Source organism: Diorhabda sublineata, chromosome 2 (genome assembly GCF_026230105.1).
Source record: "Diorhabda sublineata isolate icDioSubl1.1 chromosome 2, icDioSubl1.1, whole genome shotgun sequence".
NCBI lineage: Eukaryota > Metazoa > Arthropoda > Insecta > Coleoptera > Chrysomelidae > Diorhabda > Diorhabda sublineata.
In genome coordinates this window covers 23,373,313-23,392,580 of record NC_079475.1, presented here as the reverse complement: position 1 = coordinate 23,392,580, position 19,268 = coordinate 23,373,313, and the positions used below count along the sequence as shown (strand labels likewise).

General features: G+C 31.5%; 1 protein-coding gene across 1 annotated transcript; it reads right to left on the bottom strand.

Annotated features, from left to right (window-relative positions):
* Positions 1–1,384: 1,384 nt before the first annotated feature.
* On the bottom strand, positions 1,385–15,843 carry LOC130440632 (zinc metalloproteinase nas-13-like). Its single transcript, XM_056773891.1, has 4 exons — positions 15,611–15,843; positions 7,720–7,961; positions 5,441–5,574; positions 1,385–1,606 (listed from the first exon to the last, which is right to left on the bottom strand). Exons 1-4 carry the CDS (start codon positions 15,841–15,843, stop codon positions 1,385–1,387), a joined length of 831 nt encoding a protein of 276 aa, XP_056629869.1.
* Between the last annotated feature and the right edge of the window lie 3,425 nt (positions 15,844–19,268).

Here is a 19,268-nt window from a genome sequence, read left to right as displayed (position 1 = left end):
AATCGTTTGGTAATCACGTATAATCGCATGGTACTGAATCTGATGAAGCGATTTAGATAAGCAAAAAGGCTTTTCACTTACGAATGAAAAGGAACTTGTGGAAGGGCGCATTGTCATGATGAAAAAGAAAGCTGTTGGCTTATTTTTAAGTCTTTTTCTTGGCACATCCTTTCGCAAACGCTCCATTTTATCAGTTTACGAGTCAACACCCCAAGAATTTCTCGTATTCAACTGACTCAGTTCCACTTTCATATCGATATTCAGTATTTAGAGTTACTACATTATTTAGTGTGTTTATTTGTGAACTTGAAACAAATTCAAACACGATGTTACGAAAATGTTCGTATTAGTAGCCTATCAATCAGGTTCATTCACTGCTTGTCCCAATATATGAGAATATGAGACATATGTAATTATTTGTATAAAAATTCATTCTCATTCGTTTTTTTTTCACACCTCGTAAGTGTAATTTGTATTTAACAGTTTGTATAAACTTAAAAGCAAATAACCACTTTCAGTGGTTTTAGTGCAACCAAATAAAAAAATCAGAAAACATGTTGCAGCATTTTAAATTTCAAAACTTCGTATTGCGGAGAATTTTTTTTTCTCTTCAATGTGTAAACAGTACTTCGTATCATGCAGCTTGTGTTTTCATTGAATGCCACGTGTATTATTCGAATCCATAAGAATTACCCTGTATCACTCCTGAAAAAGAAATTTTAGCTTACACCCTCTACTGGTAAAGCTACGGCAGCCATGGTCTGTAACTTTTGTTATAATATCCTGATTCATTATGTGGAATGTGGTCAGTTAATGCAGGTTTTCATTATGCCACTTTGACAAGGCTATGCTCAATTATGGTAACAAAACGGGCGTGCATATTGAGTGAAGGCATCAACCATTTGCATTACAATGCTATGCCTAAAACTACTAATGCAACACAGAAACTGTTGCGATGGTTCAGTTGGAAAATCTATTAACAGTTTCATTAGGTCCAGATTTAACACGCAGAAAAAATTCCTGTTTCAGAGATGGACGAACAGTAATGAGAAAACATTTACCAAAATGCTACTCAATAAACAGTGGCCCGATTTCTACCGAAACGGGGGCTTACCGAATTGCGTTTTAATAAAAAAACTTATTTGTACTTTATTTCTATTTTCAATAAATACCTCGTTATTACTGCTGGTATATGTATAAAATGATATGACTATGACGAGAATGTGAATTTATTTTAAGAAAAATATTTCATCAAGTCTAATGTTACTCATATTTTGATCGATTAATTAATAAGTGATATATCTCCAAAATCCAAACCCCAACTTCATCTAATAATTAATCAATAATGAAATGATTGTTTTACATGGATTTATTCCGAATGAATCTATTTCACAAATATAGAGAATAAGCTATTAGCAGCCTGCCAAAATGGATTCCTTTCCTCTAACACTGAGTTGGTATTACCCTCAATAGTTTCATTGGTTGTTTCACCTGTGATATTTAATTGTTGGGTCTTTTCAGGACAGTTATACATGGCATTAATTTTAGTTATATCTCCTTTACTGAATCCATTTCGTTGTCCCATCTTCTCGATATTATACATTTCCTAGAATGTCAATAGAAATCGATATAAATAATGTACAATTATATAGAAATGATATAAAAATCTTGTTATTAAAGTTCCCTGATGAAATTAAAAAATATCTAAAGACACTGTTCGTTCTAACTTGGAAAATTTACACGAAAACTATGATTATCATGATAAGATTATCAAGCTATGCATGTAATATTAGTACTTCCAGTATCTCTTAACGTTACAACTAGTTAAAAGCTCGATTATATAGGGTAGACTTGAAAATAATGCAGTGATATCAAAAAATTTTCATACGAAGCCTCGTTTCTGAGTTATAGGCATTTGAAGTTAAAGTACATTCTGAGAAAATTGTCATAAATTATGATTATTTATTGAAAATACTTGAAGAATATATTGTGAGACAATCAAACATTTCTAATTGAACTATATACTGTTGAACATCTAGTTCTATATATATCCGAAGACTTTGAAGAGTATTCCAAGATTTTGCCTTATAGCGTCTCTCAATGGAGGTATATTCCATCGATCATTTCGTTCCTTCTGTTTACCGATGTTGCATATACCAAGCTTTGAAATAACCCCAAAAGTAGGAGGTATTAAAACACAATCAAACATTTCTTGGGGACGTGACTAGACTCCGGAAGTGTGTAAAAGTGCAAGGTACTCACATCGAACATTAATTATATTTTTCTACATTTCATTGTATTCTTATGTAAGTAACACAATGCTCGACATTATGTACTTCAATTAGAAATGTTTGATTGTGTTTCAATACTTCCTGCGAGTATTTTCAATAAATAATTACAATTTATGACAATTTTCTTCAGAATGTCTCTTTATGACGAACGGTTTCCTTGGCATGTACAACGATTTAAAAGTTTTACTTTTTATTACAAAAATCATTTTTGCTATTTTTCGATTGTACAGTTTGTTCCCTTAAAAATTGTTAATCATTGGGCATGAGCTCCCCCTAGCCTTCAGTTAATATTGTAGAATTTATTCCGTCAAACACACTACATGGACATACGTAATCATCCATTAAAAATTCATAATGTATAGTTTAGAAAATATACATAAATATTTGCTCTGATTTCGCAACTCAAAAAGACCTATAACTTAGGAACAAAAAGTCGTATGAGAATTTTTTGTGGCAGCATTATTTCCAAGTAATCTACTCCCGAATAGGTACCCTGATTCAGGAATACATTGGAGTGGGAGAAAATTGAATAGCAGACAGACTTAATAAAGTAGAATCAGATAGACCTGGATCTGTCGAATCGGCTAAAGAAACAATAGAAAAAAGGTTGATGGAAACAAATCAGTTACTAGAACAATCGACTCCTAGAAACCGTTAACCTATAACCAATGAAGACATATTGAATGTATCAACCTAAATTTGCACCATTTACGAATACTAACAGGTCTACCACCTCTATGAGCACCTGAAGATGCTAGGTTTTATGAAGTAAACTTTATTTATATCCTGCCACTATCCTAAAGAGCATGAATTAGAATATGAAGATCTTTAGCATCTAGAGCTATCCCACATCCTATACTTTCTGAAAGGAGTGAAGGAGTGTAGAAGGAAATGCCGAAACAATATGATACCTCAAATTATAGAATCAACTGTTTTATCTTCACACAATAGGAGCAAACATATCAGTGATCAAAGTATGGTTTATCATCATAATCACAAACTGAGCTATTAACTCGCTCTTATATTGTTGAAGTAAAAAATTGTATCATCATTTGCGTTATCTGAGTTAAAAAATCCTGGAAGCTTTTTATAATGTAATCAAATGATTCACGATCTCTCAAATAGTTACAACTATGTAAATATTCCGATAGTCCTTACTTGCCGTAGTGATAGCAATTCTTTTTTAAATTAAACTATAGTCTATTTCAGAATGGTGTAGAGCAATAAAATTCCGTCCAGTTCGGATCAATTTTGGTGTCGGCCATAGGTGTAGGTCTTGAAATATTATGTAGGGATTACTTAGGTAGTAGATTATACAGTTACGTTTTGCGTTTAACAGGTATCGCTTAACCATGCGCCGTAAGGGCAATGGTGCCTTACCCAAAATTTTCAGAACTTTATAAGTATATTTGTTTAGTTTAACACATCAGTATTTGCTGTTCCAATAATTCTCCACTATGAGTGAATGAAAAACTTATTTTAAATGTACACGATTGCATAAAATACAATTACCCGAAATTTATTGTACAAGAAACTGTCGTCCGATGTTCCCGAATGACTGGAGTTGGAAAGTCTACCGTTTTTAAACTATTGCGGGCCAAGTGGAACCTTCCAAGAAAAGTCCAAGCAGACCAGTAAAAGTCCTTGATAAAGACACCAAAAGTGTATGTACTTTTATGGACCACTTTGAGAAATATGGATTTTGCCTGGGAAAAGCATAACCGTAGAGCACTTTTACTGGAAAGCGATGAAATTGTTTGCTGGCAACAAAAATACTTAAGAAGTATAGAACAGTACAGAACAAAGCAGAAGAAAATCTTTTATCTTGATGAGACGTGGATAAATGAAGGTTATACTGTATCAAAAATGTGGCAAGACAAAAATATAACCAGTACTCGCCAAGCTTTCATGGAAGGCCTGTCAACGGGTATTAAGGTGCCTTCAGGTAAAGGGAAAATACTAATAATCGTCCATATAGGAAGCGAAGAGGGATTTTTAAAAGAAGGTTTGCTAACCTTTCAGTCGTGCCATACGAGAGATTACCACGAGGACATGGATTCGGATGCTTTTGAAGATTATTTTGGTGAAATGAAAAAAATATCTTCCGGCTGATTCAGTAGTAGATGGATAACGCAAGTTATCATTCTCGACGCATAGAGAAGACTCCAGCTTCATCTTGGAGAAAACAAGAAATTATTGACTGGTTAACAACCAAAAGTATTGAATTTGAAGATTTTTTGATAAAAAAAAGAACTATTAGTTATAGTAAATTTACACAAACATCGTTTTATGAAATACTCCGTGGAAGATATACCAGAAAAACATAGTGTAACTTTGCTGCGCACACCGCCATAACGCTGTGAACTAGAGTACTATAGAACTTATATGGGCGCAAGTGAAAGGATTTGTAGCAAGACACAACACGACATTCAAAATGAAAGACGTTAAGCTACTGTTTGATCAAGCCATTAAGGAGGTGACACCAGAGAACTGACGAAAATCAGTCCAATATGTCATTAAAGAAGAGGAGAAAATGTGGGATCCGGACTACCTGAACGATCGGACCGTCGTCGACCCGTTAATTATAACGTCAAGAGGAGATGACAGTTCTTCAGATGAGGAAGAATATTTTGATTTTTTATAATTTAATTTCTGTATAATGTATTTTATGTATAATGTTCAATAAAAAATAAGTGTACCTAATACTATGTTCATAATGCCTAATTTTTATTCTGTTAATATAAAATTCTCTCCTTTTTACGAATATCCTACCAGCACGCCTTTGACACACTATTTTCAGTTTTTGTGAATGGATAACAATAGGCTGAACCCATATATTGACCCCAACCCGGGTGGTACTACTTGCACTTGATAAAAAAATTTTACAATGAAATCAATGCTAAACTATGAAAGAGGCCTAAATTTTCGTTGCGTCACTTTGTGGTCCCTTTGCATACCTAATGAGATTTTATTACTCTATACCTTTCTAAATTAAACTATAATCATTCTCCCATTGTTTTGAATTTGCTACTGCAACAAATCGATTAATATAATACCTAAATTCAATGGTAAATAAACACTTTCATCAAATATGGAATGAATGCAATCCAAATTAAAGTGCACAAAAAAAATAGTTATGGAATCGTTACCTTTGGGGAAATTGTTCGTTGGCCATTATAAGAAAATGCTGTGCTTGAATAATGCATAACAGAAATGAAATCGTAAGGTATACCATAATCTACCGCGTAACCCTCTTTTGCTTTGTTGAAATTACTTTCTTTGCCTGTAAACAATTGTATATAGTTCAAAATCAAATCAAATTAAATGGTTCTACACTATTAACTAAATATAAATGCTCAAATACATCAATACGATTGGTTTAATTCAAATTTTACATAGTATCATGGAACGTGTAGATAATAATAAGAAGACTTTTTGGAAACTATCATCAGACTGTTCAGAAACTAATTGATCGAGTTAATAGGATCGTAGTCATATGGTATGATCCTTTCTACCCTGGGTAAATGCGATCAGATGACGGGTTGTTTCATTTGTCTATGGCTTTTTGAACTAAGTTCCCTTAAATGGCTGTCTACTATTGATTCTCAAGAGCATCGTAATTGATAGGCTATTGAGGGTTGGGGTTTTAATACTTTCCGGACTTTCAGCATAAATATTGCTCATTAATATTAAATTTTAATATCAATTCCGAGTGAGTGGTAAATTGCTGATAAGAGCTCAATAATAATTATTTGAAATCTAAAATCTATCAAACATTAAATTAATATCATGAAAGAATTAACGACCAAAAAAAGAAGTAAGAATTAAAGTTCTTGTAGTTCATCTTTTGAATTTATTTCCACCGAAAATTGAATGCGATGCTTGAAGACTGTTCTGGGTTAGGATCCACAATTAGCTGCTAGATAGATGATCTACTTGACCTCAGATCATAGTTTCAGAAAGCTTCAGGATCAAAACGAGCGCATTACAACTTTTATATAAAAGTTGCATTCACTATTTTGTCTATAAGCTAAAATATAGCAATGAAACATTTCTTGAACAACATTCATCTTTTTACCAGGTGCCATTCCATAAACTGTTTGAAACAATGTTGATTTTGGGGTTAGCAAATTACTTGTATCATTTTCTGATTCAGTTATATCTAGTGAACTGCATTTAAAAATATATTCAAGGATTAGAAATAAGTTCCTACAGTGTTTTATGATCTCGTCGGTCAATTGCAAATCATATTAATGATTTTGTTCATAAACCATGACTAAATTGCAAATACGTGACTTTTATGGAATTCACTTAATCTCGATTGAGTATATCGATACTGAAATCGCCCCTTACATTATGAAACAGGTTGATAGTTGACAAGAATATGAATATAAATTTCGAAAAGCTTAATAAAGTATCAGTCTGGAGGTATAATGGTCTCTTTGTCTATAAAGGCTGCCACCTTAAAAGTAAATTTTAATAAATTTGTAATATTATCGTCTACACTTGCTAGTAAGCTTTTCCTTAATCTTCCTTACTTTCTCGTGATCATATTCTTCAGTAATTTCCTATTATTTCTTATAAAAATTACTGAAAGCAAATTTTGAAAATGACTTTTCGTCCAAATTCATATTTTTGTATGGTTATATGTTAGTCTTTAGTCGTTCCATCAGATTGTTTCCTCACCTCATTTTTTCTGCCGCTGTCAGGATGTAGGAAATCGGAAACACCAACAGCTGCACTACCATCAACGGCAACATCTTCACCAACTTAAACCACAGGTGAATTTTTCTCAAATAGGTTTCATTTCACTTTTTTGGGATATATTAGTCTAAGTTGTTTTCTAACTGCTCTGTATTCATTGTGGCGTATTGAATAAACAGTTAATGGGAATGTTGTTGCTTTTTCAATTAATATAATATCATTGCTGTACCTTTTTCTATTGTCTTTAGTAGTTTATATTATTTAGAGCATAGCTTTCTGGAATAGTCTTATTTTTTAAAAGTAACTCAATTTATTAGGTGTTTCCAGCTTTTACACCTTTTTATTTTACTCAAATTACGCTTCGTTATAAAACTGGTGACATCCATTTTAATATTGTTCACTCCATTTTGAATACCAGTTATATATACTTCAACTGAGGTCTTATTTAAGTTAAGTCTTGTGCTCTAGTAACAACATCCACTATCATTCTTTTGTTCAGCTCTTGTCAATTTTACCCACCAGAGCTATGTACATAACCTATGACAACTAGTAGATGCCATAGTGGTATTTAGGTTGAGTAAACTTATTTAATAACTCACACCTACACATTTTTCTTTATATCCTAATAGTTCGAAACGAAAAGAGAAACCACCAACCAAATATTAAAGCTAATACTGATACTCACTGTCTATACCAATAGTATTTGCACAAATTAAAAACAAACCTTTCTTAATATTATTCCAATGAATCGTAACGAAGTCATCTCGTTCATGCCTATTTTGTTCATGCAAAAATCCAATGGCATGCATTAGTTCGTGAATGGGCGTTCCAATTTTCGTAGTACATTGAGGACTTTGAAGATTCACTTCTTGAACGCCTCCTTTTTTACCAACACTAGACCAACATCCTGTTTGTTGATTTGTTATCAAGATATAGTCATTATCAGATTCATTCCTAGGTCTAAAGCTTGAAATGGAGAACAAAAAAGCAATTATATTAGCAGAGAGTACGCTTTGTTAAGTTTTGTGAGAAATTACAAGAATCAAAAGTTTAGTAATAAAGAACAGTGTAATACTAAAAATGGATTCGCTCGAGAATGTTTTGATTGGAAATCAACATTCAGATTGCCATTTATATCTAGGATGATTCTTTTCATTGTATCCAACATAAGATGGCCAGTATCCATTTACTGGTACATCGGTTAATCCACTTTCCACTTACCATCGAGAGATACAATAAAGAAAAGACGTTCATGGGGATGTAGCTGTATTCAACGGTTATGATAACAGATTTGCAAATAGGTTAATCAATCGTCATAAGTTTAAGAAAGCTCTATGTGAAACCACTGTTTTCCAAAGCCAAAATGAAAAACAAGAAGAATTTTCTCTGATACCTTCCTCCGTTTTAAATTGGTTTATAAATTCAACAACACATTAAAATAATTGTTGGGCAATCCTAAGGATAAAATACCAAATTTGGAAAAGAGTGGTATATATGAAATTAGCTGTGGTGATTGTGACGGGAAGTATATTGGGCAGACTAAGAGATCCCTTATAAAGGAATAAAAAATAAATTCATTTCAATTCAGTGTTTTTAGTATATGAGTACATAAGTAAGTAATGCAATTCAAAATTTTGATGCGAAATTGTGGATTCACTCACAAACAAATGAGTAAAATAAAGAAAGGAATGTTAAAACTAATATTAAGACATTAACAAATATTAACAAGTATATTAACATGGTAATGAGAAACTGTAACTAATCACATTTTCTTTGGCTTCTATAAGTTGCCTCGGCAGTCTGGCAAAGGTAATGTTATGATCTAAGCTGTAATTTCTGGAATCATTTGCGTTATTCATTCTGAATACACTGAGTACACCACCACTATACCAACACTCACAATTACTCTCTGATGCGCGTTTCGATAACCAAGTTATCGTCTTCAGAGACTGAAGGTAAACTAAAATCTAATGACTTGACTTACCTGTTTTATACTAAATTTTCCCACCAATAATAATACAATAAGGAAAAGACGTTTATTGGGGTAACTGTAATTAACGGTCATAATAAAAAAAATTGTAAATAGGTTAATCGTCATAGGTTTAAGAAATCTCTATGTGAGACCACTTTATTCCAAACCCAAAATAAAAAAACAAGGAAATGAGTGGTATATATGAAATCAGCTGGGGTGATTGTGACGGAAACTAGACTAAAAGATCCTTTATAGTCTGGTTTAAAGAGCACATAGCTCATTTAAAATATGGACGGACCGGAAAATCAGGTATTGCCGACCACACTGCCAGTCACAATCATGAAATAAATATTAATAATGTAAAATTGTTAAAAAATGTATATAATAATAAATTGTCGGATGCGTTTGAAAGCATCGAGATTGCTAGATGTAAGAGTAGCTAAATAAGGACAAAGGCCCAATTCCTTACAGCTCACTCTATAGTTTAGTAGTCAAGGTATGAATGTGAAGATTTAATTTTCGCGGGAGGAGGTTTATTGGTGAGAAAATTTAGAATAAAACAAGTCAAGTCATTAGATTTTTGTTTACCTTTAGTCTCTGAAGACGACAACTTGGTTATCGAAACGCGCGTCAGGCAGTGTTATTGTGAGTGTTGGTGTAGTGGTGGTATAAACAGTATACTCAGTAGAAAAGAAATATTTGTTTGCTGATATGTATGGAAGAAGAGGTGAATTTTGACAAATTTTGATATTTTTTGAGAGGTATTTTGTTTATTTTGGTTCTGAAATTGAATGGCTCTACTATGAAATTTGTTACCTCAGATTTATTACTAGAGTGAAGGAAGTTCAACGATGGCCGATAAAAAAATTGACTAGGAAGGCGAGGTGATTATTCAAAAGGCCGTTGCTAGTAATTGAAGAGAGTGTAAATCAATTTTTTTCTTCAGTTTGGGAGAATTTGCAAGATAAAATCCCTCATGGAAGGTGGGTGAGCTATTGAAATTATCACGATAAATGGATTTCTCGTCATAACTGGAATAATTTTCTAGGTTTCTTCAGCAATCCCTTCAAGTATACTAAATAAACCAATTAAAAAGTCAGAAATATGAAGCTAGGAAATGGGACAGATCATAAAATATCCAAATATATGCTAGTTTGAACTCACAAAAGAACGATTTGAAATATTATTCCTCTAAAAACATCTACTGAGGAATTGCAAAATTGTATAGAACTGAATAGTACATGTTTTGAGACACAATGAAAATATTTTTATTAATATTTCCTCTCAGTACTTCTATAATAGATGCAATGACAATCTTATAATGGACATGGAAAGTATGACTATTCTTCATGATAAGTGTTTGAAATATTTCGTTAAATATTTTACGAAATGTTCTATTAGACTATAATATACCTCTTATACTAGTATATGCCGATATGCATAATATGCATAATGAAAATAGAATGTTTTTTATGCGTTCCAGAAATATATATCATAACTTCATTGTTAATAACTCGTTAGAAGCATATTACATATTATTTTGAATTTCATTGTGGTGTAGCTTTCTAAAAAGTAGAAAAACGTTTTTTCTGTGTGAATGTAGCTTTCAATTCTGATTAACTTTCCCTTCAATATTGTGTTGTATGGACCCTAATTCTACGAAATGCGTCCTATCAATTTTCGATTACTACGTTAAATTTCTTTTTCCATTTTCGACCTTTTCCTTCGTGAACTTCCTTACTAAACCTAAAATTATTTCATAGAAAGCACTGATGTACAAAACGGCGCCTGTATTCTGATATTCCAGCCAATCTTAGAATATTTGGATATACAATACCAGATTAGGTTAGATCGAATCTTTTCAATTAGGATGATACGTTTAAATATTAGTCATCAACTTCGACAGTGACACTTTTATCTTGAAATATTATTTTTTCGTATTATTACATTCCAACTCCATGTTTTATCATTGCATCTTATGTCTCCAATCTGAACATAAGGTCTAAAATTATCATGCATTTACCCGCAATTGATTTGCATTTTCTGTACGTACATACAAAATTTATTTTTGTATGTCAATAAATACATCATACCAATACTTAATACATACGCAAATCAATTACAGTACATATTGATATAGCTGGAGAAGTATTTTAAAGATCTTTCAAATAATGTATAGCCCACATATATACCCACATAGCCATTTAAAAATTTTAGCCATGACGTCATCACGATCATATAGATGACGTCAAAAATAAAAAGGTATCTTCACGAATAGCCTGTTTAAAAATAAAAATCGACGGGTTTCGGGATTTTTCCTTACAGAGTAATGAATTTATTCCTTTCATTTGCACCATACTGTATATGAATTGTAAAGAAGTCTTTGCTAACTATATTATGAGTAGGGAAACACCAAAGTGTACTAACTTTAATATATTTGCCGAGCTTCCGAATACTCATGTATTCATCTTCTGGAACTGAAATTATGGTCAAATACAAAATAAGAAATATGTTAAATTCTACTGTTTACCAAAAATTCATAAACCTATTAAGTAGCATCAATTAACACAGCCATCGATCCCCTTACAAATTGGTTAACTGAAATTTTGTCTAAATCTTATGATTATCACAATGATTATTATATAAAAAACTCGTTTAAAATCAAAGAAACTTTTAATAATATGATATTTCCACCGAATTATGTATTGTTAGGATTGGATGTAATATCCCTATTTAGTAATGTACACTTAAATATATGTCTTACAGCTCTACAACATAAATGGAGCGATATAAGTAAAAATTGCAAAATTAGTAAAGAAATTCTATTAGAATTAATAACATTCATTTTTACCAATACATATTTCTCTTATAATAATAAAAATTACCAACAAATTTTTGGAACAACAATGGGGTCTTCAATATCCCCTGTATTAGCAGATTATGTAATGGATTATATCTTGGACTTTGTAATATTTGGTTTACCCTTCAAATTATTCTATATTAAAAAGTATATAGATGATATAATTTTCTCCCTTCCATATAATGAAATTGAGAATTTATTATTTTACTTCCTATATTCAATTTACTACAGAAAAGGAGAATACTGAAAAATCGTTATCTTTTCTTGATACTAAATTTATAAGAAACGAAGATAATAAAATTTTAATTGACTGGTATAGGAAACCAATAAGTTCTGGAATGTATATCAATTATCGTTCATATCACCCACGTAACACTAAAATTAATTTAATCAAACAGATGAAAAATAAAGTTAAAATTTCTGATTCAATTTTTTATGAAAAAAACATTAAAATACTTTACAAACTTTTTTATGAAAACTCATATCCTCCATAACTTTTAAAACGAATTTTGTATAATTCATTTGACATTGACACGAACATTGAATCATCATTTCTAACATTTCTTTTCCAAATATTTATACACCTTTACCATATATATAATCAGTTACTCCTAAATTTTCTGGAATCTTTCAAAAACACAATATTAAAATAGCATACAGTCAAACACTTAATATTCAATCTATTTTTACTAAAGTAAAATATAAAACACCAACCTATATGAAATACCTTGTTTAAATTGTAGTAGCAGATTATATCCTGATAGATGTTCATTAGCGACTCATGTCTATCACGAAGGACACAATATGAATTATGAATCTGCCAAAGTTTTGACAACTAACCTCACCTAACCTATAAATTTCAACTTCACTAACCTATAAAATTTATTGTCATTTATATTCTAGCCAATGAATATTCAACTACATTCATAACGACCTAACCTATTGAAATTTAATATTATCCATAAATTTACCAATCAATATTAAACATCATTCACTAAAACTTATCCTTATCTAACCTATAAAAATTCAACGTCATTCAAAATCTAACCAATCAAAAATTAATGAAAATTCCTAAAGTAACCAGAATCAATATTTCAATTAATCAAGATTTTTATCAACGTCAATATGAATATTGAATTTTAAATTCTATGAGTTTCAATAATACTTTAATAATATCAAAAATCAATTATTGGAAGTAAAATTTTATTATTGTTATACATTTATACATATTACTTATATTGTATTTGACCATAATTTCAATTCCACACGATGAATACATAAGTATTCGAAAGATCAGAAAATATATTGAAGTTAGTCAGTCCACTTTGGTGTTTCCTTGCCTCGTTCCTAATAAATAAACTACTTCAATGAGAAGCCTAAGAAACCTGTTGCAAGTAAAGGAACGAAGTTATACATAGGTAATACTATCTAGAGTTCAAATAGGAGGCTGTTGCTGTATAAAAACCAACATTTTTTCATAAAGACAAACTTGCATATGACCATTTTATTGTTGAAAGAGAAAATATTTTAGTGAACGATTCTAAATGTATTCAAACGTAAACTCTCAAAATTGTCTATAGTGGATTCATTCATTACGATTAAGATTCATTATCAAACGACGTTGAAAACACATATTTTTTGTGAGAAATTACTAGGATGGCATAATCTGGCTTATTTTCGGTATAAGGCATAACCTTAAAATCACAGTACAACACTGTTTCTTACATTCTCAATGTAATTCAACACTTTACACTACACTTAACTAACTTATATAATTTATTTAAATTCTTCGGTTACTTTTCTATTTCTTTTTATTCATTATGACTATTTATTATAAACTAACTTCGCTAAAGAAACTCATTTATATATCGAAAACGACGTTCTCAAAAATTCTAGAAAATAAAGGAACACAAAAAATAAATAAATAGACCTTTCTAAAAATTGGTTCAAAAGAAACAATGTTAACAAATCGCCTGCGATGATTAAAATTTCAAACAGGCCACGACTTGGCCAAATCTTAGAATTCTGTGGTATATCAAACGAATACCACACGTGCCGAGCCTTCGCCGATTATTAGAATTCCATCATAACCGGACAGTGCCGGCTTCATGTCAGGGACGAGTTCGTGACATTACCCGCTCCTTAGATGGAAATTTCTCCTGAAAATCATGGATTGGCCGAAACTGGATGTTTGAATCCGCAACTAAACCCATTCTTGCACTTTCCGGTCATGGGCACAGTCTACACTGGACCATTTCTGTCGTCGGAAATGGTCCATCAATATCTAAAGCAATGCTTTCGAAAGGACTTTCAACATTATACTGTTGATAAAGACACGATAGACTGTCGTGTAATTTCTTCAGTACCTCGGCTACTCTTGTTCTCGGAATGAATAGCTATATTCTTTTCTCGGAACCATAATCGTTTTCTAAGATTCTTTTTAAATGGCCCTCCTCTAGGACAAGGGTGTTCGTAACAATATGTTACCAGCACGACGGCGCAATATGTCATAGCACGTCAGAAGTAAGGCAATATTTGGAAAATTGATAAAGTACATATATATTCAAAAATTTTTTGGCCAGCTAGGTAGGTTTAACATCGTTGGGGTTATTTGTTAAATAAATACACAAACAATATTTTTACAACAGAATGTTGTTGTAGAACGGAAACTTGTATTTATAGAAAAAGTGCATATCATGAATTTGTAATTTTATACAAAAGCTCTTACGTACTATTTTTTTATAGCTCCATAATTATTATTCAGACTTCATTCATGTTAAATTGTAATATAAATAGTGGATTTCGGATATAGCGACAATGAAGGGACCACTGTAATTTTATCGTTATATCCGTTAAAGGAGAAGGTTTGCACACAGTTTGTACTCGGAATATCAATGTGTATTTCGACTACTTCAACTCCGAAACGTACACGCTTACCTATCTAATTTCTATAAGCAAAAAGTAAAGGTATTCACGGTTGCTGACCAAAAGATTAGAAAACTTTTTGCGCGCTAGAGGCTGCAACATCTGCATGAGATTAAAAAAATTTTGTAATAAATTATTCATTAGAAATAGTCGCTGCACCCGCACTCGGCGTTACATTAAAAATCAAGGAAATTGGGTTCAAGGTCGTAATAAATGTATGTATATAAATTATTTTAAACCATCGAACATAGAAATTAGGAAACTAATCATATTTAGATATTATTTTGCGATTATTTGGTAAGCTTTAAAACTTAGAAAGGGTTAATTACGTATTATTTATATCAAAAATAAGAAATTTATCATCTCTTCATTGTCTTCTTTGAGATTGATATTCTAATCTGAGTGTAATTAATGTGAAATTGGTTCCCGGTATCTCAACTATTTCGATGTTTACTCTTGATGGAAGCGAATCTGTTAAATCAATCTACCAATCGTTCAATTGTTCAGATTATTTCCACTTCGGGAAAGAATGCATTTGAGCTTACAGCAATAGGCTTTTCCAGCATTCTCCACATATTCAATTAAAATTTTGTGAAGTTGGAAACGATAATTTCTAAAACACCAACAGCCGTATACAGTATGGCGAAGTGAACTATGAGAGTGGATTTTTGAAAGATCTAAATGTTTATCCATTTTGTTTGTTGAGTCTATGAAGATGAAAACCTGGCAGAACAGAATAAGGAATATTTTTATGATTGATTCATTGAACTCCAAACAATAATAAAAAATAATACACAAATATAACAAACGGCTAAATATTGATGAAGACGTTCATTATGAATGAAATTGGAATCTTACCTGATACAAGTATACTTCTGGTAAAGTTCCATAGCTTTAGCAATAATTTTTCTATCGTTTGTAGAAAATAATCCACTTATCTCGTATGGAATTTGTCCTTTTTCCCATCGAAACTCTTCTCCAACTATCCCATTTCTTCCAATATTGGGTTCATTGATGTCGCCCTCAAAATATTCTCCAAACTCTTCAGGATTTTGCGGATGGGATTCGTCCCAAGAAGATAAATCAATCATAATATTATCAATCCGTTTGTGTTCTACTGGAGCATTTTGTATTGTTTTAAAATGCATTGAAAATATTAGACACATAAACATGGAGAATGGAGACATCTCTCTGTAACAATTCATTCTTGTATAAAAGTGTGTGTACTTTGGCACTTAAATAATATTATTATTGAATTCAAATTCATAAGAAAACCGTACTACAAAAGCGCTAAAAGTGATGGAGCATATTCGCTTCCACTCACATGAGATCCTAGTAACAGGATACAAATCGCTTATTTTGGAGTCGCATTTGCATCTGAGGACGAAGATTTATTTCTCTTTGTGTGTATTCGAAGGGTTATTCAAAGTTATTATCAAAACCTTAGGTATAATCAGGTCAAATATAATATATACTTTTTGGTTATCAAAGAAAAATCAAAACTACACCACAACTTTTCCTGTGGCGAGACAAATTCATTAGATTATCATATTACCTACCTGTTCCAGTAAATTATTTTCAACTTTGAATGTTGGTTTAGTTAGAGTGTGATTAAATAGAATCCTAAATATATCATTATAAAAATCTAGGTCATCTTTCGAATGCTGCCCGAAAATAAAACAAGCAATGTCATATGAAGTTCATCTTAGACATGCTTGGACTTTGGAAATAAGTGTATTATATGAAAAAGGCACGTTGACAATATATCGGAAAGTGTGTAGATCATATTTGAAAAAGGAATACAACATATGTGCACATATTAAATACTCTTTAAAATCCCCTGTGCACCTAAGCTATGTCTTTGGGTTAAATTCAATATTCACAACTAATGCTCTTTTGCAACCAACATATAATTATTAATGTATGCACGTTAAGCTTTTCTCCAATAGCAGTAAAATGATAGGAAATTAATTGTTAAATCAACTTCACACCTTGTTTAAGGAATACGAATGCATACAAGAAGGATACTGAATAGACTCAAAATAACATTTTACCATTACATGCAAAGTTTATTCAATTTTTTTGAAACCAAGTAACTTTTGAATTAATTTTTCTTATTAGAACAAAGTTCAAGTTTATTTTATTCTTATTTTGATAGTCATGATGAAGGTGATCTATTAATTAATATAAATACGCAAATTGTCAGTGACAATATCATATTTTGTTAAGAACTCAAAATTAGTCGAAACGTCAATTTTTACCTTTTGTTTAAAAATTATTAAAGAAAACTAATTTTGAAACAGAAGAGACTTGGAATCCTGAATATTTATAAATTTGAATTCTATGAGTTTAAACATTTTTACCGGCTTTAATAATATTAAAAATCACCGGAAATCTTAATTCAATATTATCGATGAAGCCCAAATGGTCAGTAAAATTGAAGCCAGAGTTATATCTGCTGTTTAAAGATCAAACTTGTGACTGGGCGTGTTATGCTGATGCAACAAAACGATTTATGGCTCCCTTTTGCGCATTCAGTATCCCAAAATTTGGTTAACCTGACATCCACCCATGAATTTTTTCAACGGCAGTGTACATCGATGTTCCCACTCCTTACTTTGCATTTCAATCTTCAGATCTTGGCTCATGTACGAGGGCAATGTCAAATGACATTGCTATCATACGAGTACTATTTGAGTTGTTTACAAATACTTGAAACATTAATCTTGTTCAGAAAATGGAACTAAATTGCAAACATTTTCGTCTTATAATTTTCTATGACTTTCGACGTGGATTAAATCAACAGCATTATGCCAATCAACTCGATTGACTATTGATGATGAAGCACCATATCGAGCTTTCTGGTTTTCCGAATTCAATCGTTGTCTTACTTCGCTACAGGATGAATTTCGTGAAGGCCGACCAAAATCGTTTGTTATGACAGAAAACATCAATGCTGTGCGTAAACTGATATTGCAAGATCATCAGGTGATATACCATGAGATTGAGACAAACTTGGGCATCAGCTTCCCTCGCAGTCAGTCATTCTCCATCACGACAATACGTACTCTCAAACATCAGTTCAAGCAAAAATATTTTGTACAGTCAAAACATGGAATTGATGGGCCATTTGTTCCACAGTCCTTGTTTGGCACACAATAATTTTTTTATTTTCGCAGACAATTGGCTTAAACGCATGCCAAAGTGTATTTATCTTAATTGAGAATAATTTGGAAAAAATTAAGGCAATTCCAATTAAAAATATTTTTTTATATTCAATTATCTCAAAGCTTGAGTAGCAACTCCTCGTATTGTAATTATTCTTGCAAAATAAAAGTTTATCATGATTTTATAAGAATCACTCCTTCCATTCATGTAATACTAGTTATTATGTTTTGAATCCTAACCTAAGAAATATTACACATAAATCAAAATTTAAGTAACATTTATATGTAGCATGTATTACTCGTCATAAATCCACAATAAACTTCTTTTTTCTATCTATATTGCAGGAAAAATATTCGCAAAATGAGCGAACCCATAATCAGAAGTGAAAGAAATTTCAAAATATCAACTTAAAAGAATAAGAATTCATTTTGATTACCTGAATAAATGTTAAGCTCAACATACTAGTTTGTAGTATTTTGTTGGTATTTTGTAAGTTAAGCTAATATCTTTCATTGGAAGAAAATCATACCGCGTGCTCTCCAACACAAGAAGTCCAATGAGAATAGATTTCAAGTAAATTATTGAATTCAAGTGGACAGTATAAAACTCACACATTGAATAGTAAGTTCTTACTACTTTTTATTAATTACACAAAAATGCCACAAATTGAAATTGAAATATGGTTCATTCCACCTGAACTCATTGCCAATCACCTTTTATGAAATAGTTACATTTGAACATTGAACAATAAAGCTATGGTGGGATTTTTACTCTATTACTTCAAAATTAAGCAAAATGTGCTGCATAACATCACAAGATATTTTGCCCCCTAGTAAACATAGCCTAGGTGGATGTTGCCAAACTTCCACAAACCTGTGAATCTACATAAATTATTGAATTTGACCCAACAAAACCATCCTTTCTCTCCTCTCAATAATATTGTAAATGGATCACGCACTGAAGATGTAAAGGTTTTAATTTCTTAGCAAATATAATTTCTTTGGATGCTACCAAGATTTCTTTTCTTTCACATTCAAAGCTTTATCAAACCTCTGCATCTGCATAAATTGTCAGAAAACAGAAACTTCCCTTTTGTCCGGTCGATATTTAATCACTTAATGTGAGTTGATCAAGCCTTTAAGATATGAGGCTTCTACTTCTTGGCTTATATAGCCTCTTTGGATGTTCCCAATCTTCCTATTCTTCTATATTGAAAGCACGATAAAACCTGTGCATCTGCATAAATTGTCGAATTTGACTCAGCAGAAAATTGAAGGCTTCTAGTTCTTGGATAATATGTTTGAAAACATTTTCTGTTAAGTAAAGTTTTGTGTTTGGTAATATGGAA